This window comes from Gymnoscopelus microlampas (genome assembly GCF_963454915.1).
Source record: "Gymnoscopelus microlampas genome assembly, chromosome: 2".
NCBI lineage: Eukaryota > Metazoa > Chordata > Actinopteri > Myctophiformes > Myctophidae > Gymnoscopelus > Gymnoscopelus microlampas.
In genome coordinates this window covers 52462629-52477628 of record NC_139939.1, presented here as the reverse complement: position 1 = coordinate 52477628, position 15000 = coordinate 52462629, and the positions used below count along the sequence as shown (strand labels likewise).

Below are 15000 nucleotides of genomic sequence, written 5' to 3'. Positions count from 1 at the left end.
TTACTCAAGTGAATTTTTAATTCCGGACTTTTACTTGTAACAGAGTATGTTTATATTGCAGTATTGACACTTTTATTTAAGTAAAAAAATCAAGTAGAGTACTTTTTCCACCACTGGTAAAATGACGGGTTCAATCGGTTCCATTTGTACACTCTCAGAGTTAAATGAGCGCTGAGGATTTGACTGTGAATGTATTACTGTAACCCTCCCCCATGAAGGTAAAGAACAAAAGAACCGCATGTTTTAGGTTGCTGTAGATTCAACAGTTTTTAACACTAACTAACACTGTAGTGCATTGGTTCTCAAAGTGGGGTCCGGGGACCCCCAGGGGTACTTGAGGGGGTTCCAGGGGGTCCCCAGCTAAATGATGGACAGGGACCAAATGGACCCTTATGGGTCTGTAACTCTGAGAGTGTACAAATGGAACCAAATGGACCCTAACGGGTCCATTTGGTTCCATTTGTACACTCTCAGAGTTAAATGAACATTGATTTTACAATATGAATTGGGGTCCCAGAGACATACAAGCCATTAAATGGGGGTCCGTAGCCTAATGCATGTCAAACTGGGGGTCCTTGAAATTAAAATGGTTGAAATCACTGCTAGAGAGCCGTAAAAATCTTCTCTTATGGGGGTCCCTGGCATATCTTTTCAAATGGGGGTCCGCGGGCTAATAAGTGTCAATTTGGGGGTCCTTGGCACGAAAAAGTTTGAGAACCACTGCTGTAGTGTTGCTGCGTTGAATGTTCCAGTCATTAGGCCTCATTTAGCATGAGGGAGCCAAAAAAATACACACCGTCACATTAGTGTTATTACACTTAATGTACGGCTTAGAATAATAGCCTTACCTAAAAACCATTGTGATGGTTCCATTACTGCCGGGGAAAAAAACGTACCAAAGCTTAGCCTGGACGCTAACAGTCAGGTTGTTTTTTTTATTCTTTTTAAAGAATCCTATTAGCATGCGGTGCAGGTAGCCAAGTGCCTCAGTCTCTGTGTCTGATTTGACAGGCTCTTTCTCATTCCAACTCTTAACCCATTAAGACCTGGAACTGTGTCATTTTTTGATTTGAGCTAAAAAGCATTATTTTACACTTTGGGCTATTCAAAAATAGCAGATATACAAGCTCATAGCGCGGCACCGAGTGCCGCGCTACAAGCTTGTAGATCTGCTATTTTTGAAAAATCATGAAAATTTGTGCAAATCTTTGAATATATATCTTTTTAAAGCAAACATTTTTAACTCAAATCTTTGCTTCTGGGGGGTCCCTGGAACAAAATATTTTGATGGGGGTCCGCGGCCAAATACATATAATTTTGGGGGTCCTTGACATGAAAAAGATTGAGCACCACTGATATAGAAACATACGTTTTTCAGAAAACTGTTGGGATTTAGGAGACATGTAGAATCGGCTTCAGGTCTTAAAGGGTTAAATGGAAAATACTCTGTTTTCCATTTATGTTATAATAGAGGGAAGGGAAGGGATGGTGGGAGGAGAGAGAGAGAGAGAGAGAGAGACAGAGAGAGAATCGACTGTAAGGAGAAAATTGCATTGCAGTTTGTGCTGTTAGCGCTCTGCCCTGTGAATGGGAAATGTGACAGATTAGCTTTAGCACTGATAACTAGTGGAGACGCTGATTACAGGCTGTCACCCACTGAACCACCTCTCACACACACACACACACACACACACACACACACACACACACACACACACACACACACACACACACACACACACACACACACACACACACACACACACACACACACACACACACACACACACACACACACACACACGACAAACGCTTCTTAATTGAGACATAGGCTACATACAGTATAACAAGAAAATGGTGTATGTGTTAATGAAAGTGTGCGTGCGCGCACGTGTGTGTGTGTGTGTGTGTGTGTGCGTGCGTGCGTGCGTGCGCTTCTTAATTGAGACATACACACAGTATAATAAGAAAATAGTGTATGTGTTAATGAAACACAAGCGTGCATGCATGTGTGTGTGCGCATGTGTGTGTGTGTGTGTGTGTGTGTGTGTGTGTGTGTGTGTGTGTGCGTGCACGCATGTGCGCGTGTGTGTGTGTGTGTGTGTGTGTGTGTGTGTGTGTGTGTGTGTGTGTGTGTGTGTGTGTGTGTGTGTGTGTGTGTGTGTGTGTGTGTGTGTGTAGTGTGGGGCATGTACCCTCCAGCGGAGGCGGAGGCTGGTCTGTGTGGCTGACAGCAGGGTGAGATTGGACGGGTGCGTGTCGGGGGCAGCCTGCAAGGTCTGGATCACCCTGGAGGGGGCGCTGAGGGCACTGGATCCCACGATGTTCACCTGACGCATGCGGAACCTGGCCAGGCGCCAAGAGAAGAAAGAAACACGTTAAAGGATGCATTAGAACTCAATTCATCACGATCAAAAGAAAACATAATGGTTAAAATAAAGACGGTGGTGCAATGGTTTGTCCCTGGGTGAAGGACATCATTTAGGACAAACTGTGGATCTAATAACAAAAGTCCTCTTTATAATTCTGTTTTCAGTTAGACATTACATTACATTCATTTAGCAGACGCTTTTATCCAAAGCGACTTACAATAAGTGCATTCAACAAAGGTAGGCATGAAAAACTACTAATCACCAGAAGTCTTAAGTGCATTCTCTTCTAAAACAAGCAACTAAGAGTATACCTAGCGCTAAGGTAAAAGTGCAATACATCAGCTACCTACTTTCTTAAACCAGTGGTTCTCAAACTTTTTCATGTCAAGGACCCCCAAATTGACACTTATTAGCCCGCAGACCCCCATTTAAAAAGATATGCCAGGGACCTCGATACGAGAAGATTTGTACGGCTCTCTAGCAGTGATTCTCAACAATTTTAATTTCAAGGACCCCCACTTTGACATCCATTAGGCTACGGACCCCCATGTAATGGCATGTATGTCTCTGGGACCCCAATTCATATTGTAAAATCAATGTTAATTTAACTCTGAGAGTGTACAAATGGAACCAAATGGACCCGTTGGTTCCATTTGTACACTCTCAGAGTTACAGACCCACATGGGTCCATTTGGTGCCTAATATATCATTTAGCTGGGGACCCCCTGGAACTCCCTCAAGGACCCCTGGGGGTCCCCGGACCCCACTTTGAGAACCAATGTCTTAAACACATGAGACAAATAGGAAAATCAAATGAGCAAGAGCTAAAAACCAATAAGTGTATCAGATAAACAAGATCCAATAAAACAAGAGCTCGTACAAATAATTGACAACAGGTAGGCAAGGCTAAGAGGAGAGGGGTCAGGGTAGTGTTTCCTGAAGAGGTGGGTTTTCAGCCTGCAGCGAAAGATGGGCAGTGACTCTGCTGTCCTGACATCAGTGGGGAGTTCATTCCACCACTGTGGGGCCAGAACAGAAAAAAGCCGTGACCGTGTAGATCGGCCAGAAGGACCACTGAGCGACGGGGGAACCAGTCGCCCCGAGGTGGCAGACCGAAGTGGTCGGGCAAGGGGTGTAAAACTCGACCATAGCCTGGAGGTAAGAAGGAGCTGTTCCTTTCACTGCCCTATAGGCTAGCACCAGGGTTTAAAACTGGATGCCAGCCGCTACGGGGAGCCAGTGTAGAGAACGGAGAAGGATAGTTGAAGGGCGGTTGAACAAAAGACGAGCTGCAGCTTTCTGAACAAGCTCCAGAGGTCTGATGGCAGACGCCGGGGCACCAGCAAGGAGGGAGTTGCAGTAGTCCAGGCGGGAAATGACAAGAGCCTGGATGAGCACCTGGGCTGCCTTCTCAGTGAGGAAGGGGCAAATCCTCCTGATGTTGTAGAGGAGGAATCTGCAGGAGCGTGTTACTGACGCGATGTTTGCCGAGAACGACAGTCGGTCGGACAGTGGCCAGTTCTCGGTGCGGACAGCCGCTTCCACAGTTAGAGTGTGTGTGTGTGTGTGTATGTGTGTCACACTAAACAGAGAGTGTGTGTGTGTGTGCTTGTAAATGATGTCTTCATTATATCATCCCCCCTCACCGTCCCTGAACGAGGAACTTTAACGAGGAGTTTAAAAAACACTAGATGAAGAACATTGCTTCAACTTTGGTCCCTGAGGCGTCACAACATAATGTGTCTGATACATGTGCAGAGAGAGAGAGAGAGAGAGAGAGAGAGAGAGAGAGAGAGAGGGGGGGGGGGGGGGGGGGGGGGGGGTTGTTGCTGTTCTGACTACCACTAGATCACAGTCAGAAAACAGCGGAATGCCCAGGGCACTAAAGCATCCTCTCCTCTCTCAACTCATCTGATCTCCCCTCTCCTCTCCTCTCCTCTCCTCGTTACAGAAGGGTAATAAGGATCTGTGTGCAGCAGCTGTGAAGCTGCTGACAAACAGAAACTCTCAGATGGGATTGTCTCTCTCTCTCTGTGCATCTGTGTGATTTATCTCACTTTACCAGAGTCTCACCACACTGCAGCAGCTACTGGAGGACGGTGTGCGCGCGTGCGTGCGTGCGTGTGTGTGTGTGTGTGTGTGTGTGTGTGTGTGTGTGTGTGTGTGTGTGTGTGTGTGTGTGTGTGTGTGTGTGTGTGTGTGTGTGTGTGTGTGTGTGTGTGCGTGTGCGTGTGCGTGTGTGTGTGCTGACCTGTACTGGGTGAAAGGGGTGAGGTCTGGGATCTCCAACATTTCTGCATCTGGCTGATTGTCCTTCTGGTAAACCACTGACCACGCCCCCTCCTCCTCCTTCTTCTTCTCCTCCTCCTCTTTCACAACCTGGAGAAAAGAGGGAGAGAGAGAGAGAGAGAGAGAGAGAGACTGTCTTTGTGCTTTATGATTGATCAATTACAATACTCCAAAAATGTATTTGTACAGATTATTCATTGATTTAAGTATCTAGACTAGTCTACATGCACGCACGCACAGACACACAGACACAGACACACAGACACACACACACACACACACACACACACACACACACACACACACAGAAAGTGAAACTTAACCCATTAAGACCTGAGGCAGTTTTTTTTTAAAATCTAAATCCTAACGCTTTAAAAAAAAGATATATATATATTCAAAGATTTTCACAAATTTTCGCGATTTTTCAAAAATAGCAGATCTACAAGCTCGTAGCGCGGCACTCGGTGCCGCGCTATGAGCTTGTATATCTGCTATTTTTGAATAGCCAAAGAAATCTTAAAATTACACAGATGCGTCCCCGGTCTTAATGGGTTAAGAAAAACATGAAAGTTGGGTCACAGTTGAAATTCTGTGCATGTAAAACTCTCTCTCTCTCTCTCTCTCTCTCTCTCTTTGAATATCTACACCAGCGTCGTTCTTGTGAAGCACTTTTGTTGTTATGGGTGAAGTATTTATAAAGATCAATATTTCCATTTAGTCAAATGAGGCGTATGGAATGAACACCACATTGTGATTTGTGCAGGCTTGTTCACAAGCTGCACACATCAAGTGACTTACTATCGACAGATAAAGATTAGACACGCACAGGGAATTTAAAAATGCATCCTAATCCCAAAGTACTTTTTGGAGTACATTCTAAAATCAGTAATTCTAGTTTCACTTAACCCATTAAGACCTGGAACTGTGTCATTTTTAGATTTGAGCTAAAAAGCATTATTTTACACTTTGGGCTATTCAAAAATAGCAGATATACAAGCTCATAGCGCGGCACCGAGTGCCGCGCTACGAGCTTGTAGATCTGCTATTTTTGAAAAATCGTGAAAATGTGTGCAAATCTTTGAATATAAATATTTTCAAAGCGAACATTTTTTAACTCAAATCTTTGCTCTGGGGGACACAATATTTTGATGGGGGTCCTCGGCCAAATACATATAATTTTGGGGGTCCTTGACATGAAAAAGATTGAGCACCACTGATATAGAAACATACGTTTTTCAGAATACTGTTGAGGTTTAGGAGACATGTAGAATCAGCTTCAGGTCTCAATGGGATAAGTAGATTCTACGTTGAAGATTGAAGAAGTCTTATACTTTTTGGAAAGGCAAGAATTAAGCAGCAGTTAAGCCAGACGTCTTGGTGTAGTCATGGACTCAGACCAGAATTTCAACAGCCGCATTATGATAATTACAAATTAGCCTCCTACCACCATAAGAATATTGAAGGACTTATGTCTCTCAGCAGGATTTGGGGAAAAAACTTGCCCATGGATATATCTTCAGTAGACTCAACTAATGTCTTCTTTACAGGTCTCCCAAAAACCTTCTGATAAAGAAAAGATCTAAACCACATTGAAGAGAATCACTGAGTTGGACTGGGATTTGTTGGTAGGACGAACCTATTCTACGATCAATAAAGTATCTATCCACCTATCTGTATTCATATTGAAATTATTACGTTCAGGATGTGACCAAGGTTTACTCTAGAGTAGTCTTCAAAAGAGCTACGTTTTACTGTTTCTTAAATAGATTTTAACGCAAGAAATCGTATTACTACGTAAGTAATATTTCTTTCATTTAATTAACTTCTACTTGAATAGGATATTCTAGTACTCTATCTACATCACACACACACACACACACACACACACACACACACACACACACACACACACACACACACACACACACACACGCACACACGCACACGCACACACGCACACGCAGTGAGGCACCCACCTGTCCTTCTACAATCCATCGTGAAATGGCGGTCTTGCCGTCAGAGCCGGGGCGGAACCTCAGGGTGGCCGACCGAGGGCTGATGTTGGAGATGACCAGGTTAGATGGTGCACCAGGAAGTTCTAAACACAGGAAACACAACACACTGCATTCAACCACATAGATATAGAAACCTAGATACCTCATTGGCCTCTGCAGTTCATTGGAGCGACCTGTATCGCGGGCGCCACGTTGGAGAAGGCAAGCTTCCTTCCTGACTACTGGCCAATCACAGCCCGTCTTTTCCGGGACTTGTCAGAATCTAGTTGTATGAAAATGTTTATATTTTTATACAACTAGATTCTGACAAGTCCCGGAAAAGACGTGCTGTGATTGGCCAGTAGTCAGGAAGCTTTGCCTTCTCCAAAATGGCACCAGAGATACAGACGCCCCAGAGTCGGAGGAGGCGTCTACCTTTATATGTTCATGCATTCAACTAAACCAAAGATGGTTAAGATCCGTCATCCCAATTGGAGCCACTAGAGGCGAAATGGTACACAAATCCTACACATGGTCTCTTAAGTGGTCTTAAGTGGGCGGCAAATCTGGCGAACGTCCTATGTTTACGAATAGCACCTGCTAAATCCCGCAAGATTGTGTTGCTGGGACTATAATAAAGAAAGGAATATAATAAAGTTGATTTTCTCACTGATGTCTCTCTAAAAAAAGAGATTTAGCATGAACATCTTGGGAATATTGTGTGGCTTGTGGCGATCAGGTCCAATATTTAGTTACCATGGGGGTAAATAATGGTTCAGACGCTTTGTTCACGTTCACTTTTCCATTGGAATGACTAGACTTCAACCTGCTTCCGGTCTCCTAAAAAGGTGTCCGCCCACCTCACGCAGATACGGGAAGTAAACCGGAGATGGTGATGGTTTTGCCATTTTTGTCTTGGACTAAACACATCAAAAACACAAACAGCACACATGTATGTGTGTGTGTTCAGCTGGTAGGTCATTTCTCCCGTCCAGCAAAAGTATTTTTGAATTGCATTGGTGGTGATTTTCCTCATCACCACAAAAGAGGCTTTAAAAAAAAAGAAAGTCATTATATATGATTTCATCACGGCGGGGAGATGAAATACTTAACTAGCGGCCACCAGCTGGTGTAGCCTACTGTTGCAGATATGAAAATGTCAACATTAAAAATGGCAGTAATTTCTGCACAGCATTTGTCCAGATGTAATTTCCCTGAGAAAGAATCACAGCGGTCTATCACACACATTTACAGTATGTTATGGAGTGTTTTGGTCAATACACATTAATGTGACGTTTACAGTATTTAAGATGCACGCTACTTATTTCTTAAAGAATCATCAACACAACTTAATTATTGATTACATTTCTTTGTCACATATGTCACATATACAGTATGTCATACGGTGATCATGCAGCAATAATGATTATCTGCAGTCAAAGCCAATAAATCAGTGTAGCCAAGTACATGTATGACACTGAGAGGAAATTAAGAACATTTGCCATCACGAATGAATAAAATATGACAACTTGTCCACCCGCTAATGTCCAACTACTGTATGTCATTAGCCTGAGATATGTACTGTGTCACCATGGCGAGGCCAGACATCTCAAGTGCAGATGAACAGGATGGTGGCCTCCATCGAGCGTTGCTGTGGTGATGAGTGACCTTCTTGGTTGTCACCACACAGAGACCAGTGTTGCCAGATATTGCGAGAGAAATAAGCAAGCAGGTTTATGGAAACAAGCCGACAAGAAGCGACTATAGGCCACTAAAAGCTCTTCAAGCTCACCAAGCTCGCGATGCGGAAGTTCTATAATGTGAGAGTAAGTCTTCACTTCAACATTGAAGTTAACCATGGAAGTATTGAGTTTGATAAACCTCTAAACTAAAGGACCATCTTTGGTGATTGACTTCTAATGAAACAATTAAGATTGTGCTTGGACACGTTTGCACTTGGGCGAGCCATCCCTAGAAGACGACAAGACGTCGCAATCTATTATTTTCAAAGCAAATCTTTCAAATAATTGAAAGATGTGGAGTAATTTTGAAACAACACAAATCTTTATGAACACCACAAATCTTGTATGGGGGAGGGGGTCCCTGCTACAAAATGTTTTCAGACAGGGGTCCACGGCCAAATACATATTCATTTGGGGGTTCCTTGACATGAAAATGTTTGAGAACGACTTGTTTTAGGAAGCACGGCCAAATAAGCAATATACACTTTAGAAACAAGCCCAAATAAGCAACTATGCACTTTAGAAACAAGCCCAAATAAGCAACTATGCACTTTAGAAACAAGCCCAAATAAGCAACGATACACTTTAGAAACAATCCCAAATAAGCAACTATACAGCTTAGAAACAAGCCCAAAAAACGCAACCCGCCACTACCGATATTTACAAGCTTTATTAGAACTTTATAGAAAAACAAGCCCAAGGTCGCTTACAATAAGCAAACATGGCCACGCTGACAGAGACATACTGTACTAGGGGTGTGAACTGTAAACCTCGCCGTCACAGCAGTCTGTTGAACGTCTCTTGACACGTGACCTCTGATATGAGAAGCACATAATAGTAGCCAGAATGAAGTCAATGAACGGCTCAGTAAAGACCACTTCAGGCCTATGAATGTCTCAGTAACCTATAAGCCACCACGATTTATGCCGTGCCCATTTATATTACAACGCCATTTCATATCCATTACGTGGAAGACGGACAGGCAGCTGTAATTGTTCTCCCTGCAAAGACAAAGTGCTTCGGTCGGCACGGCTGTTTCTAGTCCAACCTAGTGTATCCTATCACCGCAACAATACATCCCACCAAATCGATACAAATCTAATCTCTATATACCGGTTACATCCCTGGGAAAGTCCAGTGGATTAGGGAATGTAACAATATATTTTAACCCATTAAGACCAGGAACGCGTCTGTGTAACCACTTTAACCATTATCTTATACTTTGGCTTTTCAAAAAATAGCAGATATACAAGCTCACACAGTAGCTTGTAGATCTGCTATTTTTGGAAACTCTTGAAAATGTGTGCAAACAACTTTTTTTTTACTCAAATCTTTGCTTCTGGGGGGTCCCTGGAACAACATATTTTGAGATGGGGGTCCACAGCCAAACACACATCATGTTGGGGGTCCTTGACATGAAAAAGTTGGAGCACCACTGATAACACAACATGAACGTTTTTCAGAAAACTGCCAGGATTTAGAAGACATTTGTAGAATCCTCAGAAGCAAAGATTTGAGTTACAATTGTTTGCTTAAAAAAATACATATATTCAACGATTTGCACACATTTTCTTGATTTTTTCAAAAATAGCAGATCTACGGCACTCGGTGCCGTGCTATGAGCTTGTAGATCTGCTATTTTTGAATAGCCAAAGAAATCTAAAAATGACAGAGATGCGTTCCCGGTCTTACTGGGTTAAACTAATCAGGGAAAAAGGAATCAGGGATAGTGAAAGCGCGACAGCAGCCAGCGCACAACTTTACATTCATCTACACACTTTACCCACACACCAGCTCTTTCTTAACCCATTAAGACCTGGAACTGTGTCATTTTTAGATTTGAGCTAAAAAGCGTTATTTTACACTTTGGCTATTCAAAAATAGCAGATATACAAGCTCATAGCGCAGCACCGAGTGCCGCGCTACGAGCTTGTAGATCTGCTGTTTTTGAAAATGTGTGAAAATGTGTGCAAATCTTTGAATATATATATTTTTAAAGCGAACATTTGTAACTCAAATCTTTGCTTCTGGGGGGTCCCTGGAACAACATATTTTGATGGGGGTCCGCGGCCAAATACAAATAATTTTGGGGGTCCTTGACATGAAAAAGATTGAGCACCACTGATATAGAAACATACGTTTTTCACAATACTGTTGAGATTTAGGAGACATGTAGAATCGGCTTCAGGTCTCAATGGGTTAATTTAATGTTCTCTCTCCACAATCTAAAGACATATTCTATCTCATAGGTGGATTGTGAAGCAAAATTAAATTGCTTGTCATCACCAGCCAGCAAATGACAGGCTTAAAAATCAAACCCAGACAGGAGCTGTAATTGGACGACAGAACAATGGATTAGCCGTATACCAATTTCAAATTAACCCACTGAGACCTGAAGCCGATTCTACATGTCTCCTAAATCTCAACAGTATTCTGAAAAACGTATGTTTCTGTATCAGTGGTGCTCAATCTTTTTCATGTCAAGGACCCCCAAAATTATATGTATTTGGCCGCGGACCCCGATCAAAATATCTTGTTCCAGGGACCCCCAGAGGCAACGATATGAGTTAAAAATGTTCTCTTTAAAAATAAATATATTCAAAGATTTGCACACATTTTCCCGATTTTTCAAAAATAGCAGATCTACAAGCTCGTAGCGCGGCACTCGGTGCCGCGCTATGAGCTTGTATATCTGCTATTTTTGAATAGCCCAAAGTGTAAAATAATGCTTTTTAGCTCAAATCTAAAAATGACACAGTTCCAGGTCTTAATGGGTTAAAATGAAACAGGCTTGCTCTGCCCTGTGGGTACCTATTTATTTTAATTGCCTCACTCATCCATCCACTCATGCGCCTGAAGAAACGTACAGATGAGAGAAACAACCGAGCTTCCGTAGTTTGATTGTGATTATCATCCAATTATGACTTTCAGGGCCTGATTTAAAGATTGTTGATTGAAGCAACAGTGGCTGTCTGGTTGCCTCGGTTCGCACCGCCGGTAAACATCATCAACCGAAGCTTCCACAGTGCTTGTCACACCGAGAGCCACAACGCATCAATCAATAGCAGACTAAACAATCAACAATTTCATAGCAATTCCGATAAAACAATTTTGTTTGGAGCCACTGTGACTACACATACGCTAATGAAAGGTTTACAACTGCAGCTTTCAAAAGGTGCTTTCAGGTGAAAAATGCATTCGTCTGACTGAGTGTATGACTGCTGCTGAATGGATGGACATTAAAACCCACCTTTTCAGACTCGCTTTCCCCGCCTGACGTAAATCAAATCTCCCTTTCTGCCTTTTTAGTCTTCGCTTACGTTTTTCTCCTTGCTCAATTTTTAGCCTTTTAACCCATTGATACCTGGAACGCATCTGTGTCACTTTAGATGTCTTTAGGCTATTCAAAAATAGCAGATATACAAGCTCATAGCGCGGCACCGAGTGCCGCGCTATGAGCTTGAAGATCTGCTATTTTTTTTAAATCGTGAGAAAATATTGTTTTGATTTTTTTTTCCAAAAACTGATTTTTTTTAAGAATCGCCTCAGGTCTTAAAGGGTTAAATACTTCTCTCTTAATAAAGTTGTTTATTTATTTTTTTGTTTTGTAAAGCGACTTTGGGTACTATGAAAAGCGCTATATAAGTGTGATGAATTATTATTATTATTATTTTTAGACTGGCAGACGCATTTCAGGCTCTCTCTGAGGGATGTGAGCTGAATTATTGGGTGCTCTCTCTCTCCTCACAAGTTAAACAAATGCTTTTAATGAAATCCATCTTATCAGAAAACCCATCACGATGCTCTCTTGCTCCACGTCGTCTCGCTCCATCATCGCATCATGACGTCTCACTTCAGACCCACTTTAACAGCCACTTGCTTCTCAAACGCATTTTCGGTTGAGACCCGTGGGTTTCTCTTGGGATTTGCACACGCGGCGCATTCCAGAGCCATCTGGTGCGATCCATTTGATTCCAGCATTACAATTGGCAGGCCACTCGTGTTTGCTGAACACATAATTAGATTACAGCTCTGTGAACCTCAAATGAGAACGTCTGTCAGACAACAAAAGACTCGCCCCCCGAAACGATACTATACTACAGTACACAAGGAATTGTTAATTAACCCTTTAAGACTGGGAACACATCTGTGTAATTATTTTTGATTTATTTGGCTACAAGCTCATAGCTACGAGCTTGTAGATCTGCTATTTTTTTAATAAATCGTGATTTTTTTTGCAAATCTTTGAATATATAGCGAACATTTTGTATAAAGCGAACATTTTAACTCAAATATTTGCTTCTGGGGATTCTACAAATGTCTTCTAAATCCTAACAGTTTTCTGAAAAACGTATGTTTCTATATCAGTGGTTGTGATGTCAAGGACCCCCAAAATTATATGTATTTGGCCGCGGACCCCCGTCTCAAAATATTTTGTTCCAGGGACCCCCCAGAAGCAAAGATTTGAGTTACAAATGTTCCCTTTAAAAATATATATACTCAAAGATTTGCAAAAATGTTCATGATTTTCCCCCAAAAAAATAGCAGATATACAAGCTCATAGCGCGGCACTCGGTGGCGCGCTATGAGCTTGTATATCTGCTGTTTTTGAATAGTCAAAGAAACCAAAAAAATGACACAGAAGCGTTCCCGGTCTTAATGGGTTAAAATGTGAGCACTTTTTGTATTCAGTAGGCTATACAGTATGTATTTTTTGTGGACACATCAATTGCGCCGTGGCCGTGTTGATGTGTTGGTCCATTGTAAACGTAGAGAACTTTGATATGAGCTTCATGCCTCTCGCTCAGATGGCAATAATCCCTCAGCTCCGTGAATACATGAATAAATAAACAAGCACAGCGGCTGAAGCCAATGAATCGCTCCCTCTAAACCACCATCCATCCTAAAGTTCTCTCTCTTCTCTCCCCCTCAATTCTCCGTCTTTTGCTTTCATGAATTAACCCATTGAGACCTGAAGCCGACTCTACATGTCTCCTAAATCTCAACAGTTTTCTGAAAAACGTTTGTTTCTATATCAGTGGTGCTCAATCTTTTTCATGTCAAGGACCCCAAAAATGATATGTATTTGGCCGCGGACCCCCATCAAAATATTTTGTGCCAGGGACCCCCAGAAGCAAAGATTTGAGTTAAAAATGTTCGCTTTAAAAATATATATATATTCAAAGATTTGCACACATTTTCACAAATTTTCAAAAATAGCAGATCTACAAGCTCGTAGCGCGGCACTCGGTGCCGCGCTATGAGCTTGTAGATCTGCTATTTTTTAATAGACCAAAGCGTAAAATAATGCTTTTTAGCTCAAATCTAAAAATGACACAGTTCCAGGTCTTAATGGGTTAATGAATAACTTCTGAATTGAAGATGTGTCGGTATCCGTCTCACAGTAGTCTTTTTTTTTTTCCCCCTCTCTTCCTCTTTTGGCCTTTATTCATAAATTAGTCATCTGAAAGGGTTAGGGGGGAGAGAATCCCGCTGCGTTATCTGTGTTTGACCCCCTCGCCCCCCCCTCGCCCCCCCATACTCACGTCTTCCCCTGCCTCAGTCCCCCTGCTTCCTGTCTCGCTTTTTTTTTAACACTGATCTATAAGATTTCTTCTTTAGACTTCTGTTCCTGTGAGACTCTATTCTCTTCTTCCACTCTCTGTTCTTCCCTGTTCGGATTTTTATTTTCTCTCTCTCTCTCTCTCTCTCTCTCTCTCTCTCTCTCTCTCTCTCTCTCTCTCTCTCTCTCTCTCTCTCTCTCTCTCTCTCTCTCTCTCTCTCTCTCTCTCTCTCTCTCTCTCTCTCTCTCTCTCTCTCTCTCTCTCTCTCTCCGCCCCTTCAGGGAGAGAGAGAGCACTAGTCTAACGATTGAGCCTTGGCCTTGGTCCAATCCACTGTACACATCATGCGCACATACTAAAGTACTCTCTGACTTCCTGTAAATGAGTCTCGCTCTTTGTGCTAGTGTGTGTGCGTGTGTGTGTGTCTGTGTGTGTGTGTGTGTGTGTGTGTGTGTGTGTGTGTGTGTGTGTGTGTGTGTGTGTGTGTGTGTGTGTGTGTGTGTGTGTGTGTGTGTCAGAAGTCTCATTAGCCCTGTACAGCAATGTGGTTGTCCTTGGTCATTTTAATTGTGCTCTATAAATAAACTTTGGGTTGAGGTGAGTTGAGCATCAAAATGCTTGTAAGCACCACATTTAAATATGCGAGCATGTTAATGTGTTTGTTGTTAAGCAATGTAAGGTCACAATGCAACAACTGCTTCTGTCGAAATCCAACAAACAAAAAAGCAATGTAAGGTCACGCTGCAATGGCTTATTTTGCACTACTAGAGGTTCAGTCCGCTACGCGGCCCTCACACCTACGTCACACCGACCGAGTCTGAGTCATAGTGTCGGAGGCTTTGTCAGAGTACATAGTCTGTCTGTCTGTAGTCTGTCTGTGTCCCTTTAGTGCCCATATATGGAGATCTCTGTATCTGTCTGTCCTTGTCCCTTTTATGCCCATATTTGGAGATGCCTGATGTCCTCAGTATATCCCCATGTATTGGCATATCGCTTGGATCGGCGGTGCTGGACAACCGCATTATCCGAAGGGAGTGTG

General features: G+C 42.6%; 1 protein-coding gene across 2 annotated transcripts in view; it reads right to left on the bottom strand.

The window, feature by feature from the left end:
- sdk1b (sidekick cell adhesion molecule 1b) overlaps window positions 1-15000 on the bottom strand; it is a 446717-nt gene that overhangs the window by 75123 nt on the left and 356594 nt on the right. For both annotated transcript variants that reach the window (XM_084044504.1, XM_084044505.1), the window contains 3 exons: window positions 6638-6759; window positions 4624-4751; window positions 2196-2346 (listed from right to left, as the gene is read on the bottom strand). In XM_084044504.1, the coding sequence (XP_083900630.1) occupies window positions 2196-2346; window positions 4624-4751; window positions 6638-6759 (401 nt within the window). The remainder of the gene's footprint in view (window positions 1-2195; window positions 2347-4623; window positions 4752-6637; window positions 6760-15000) is intronic.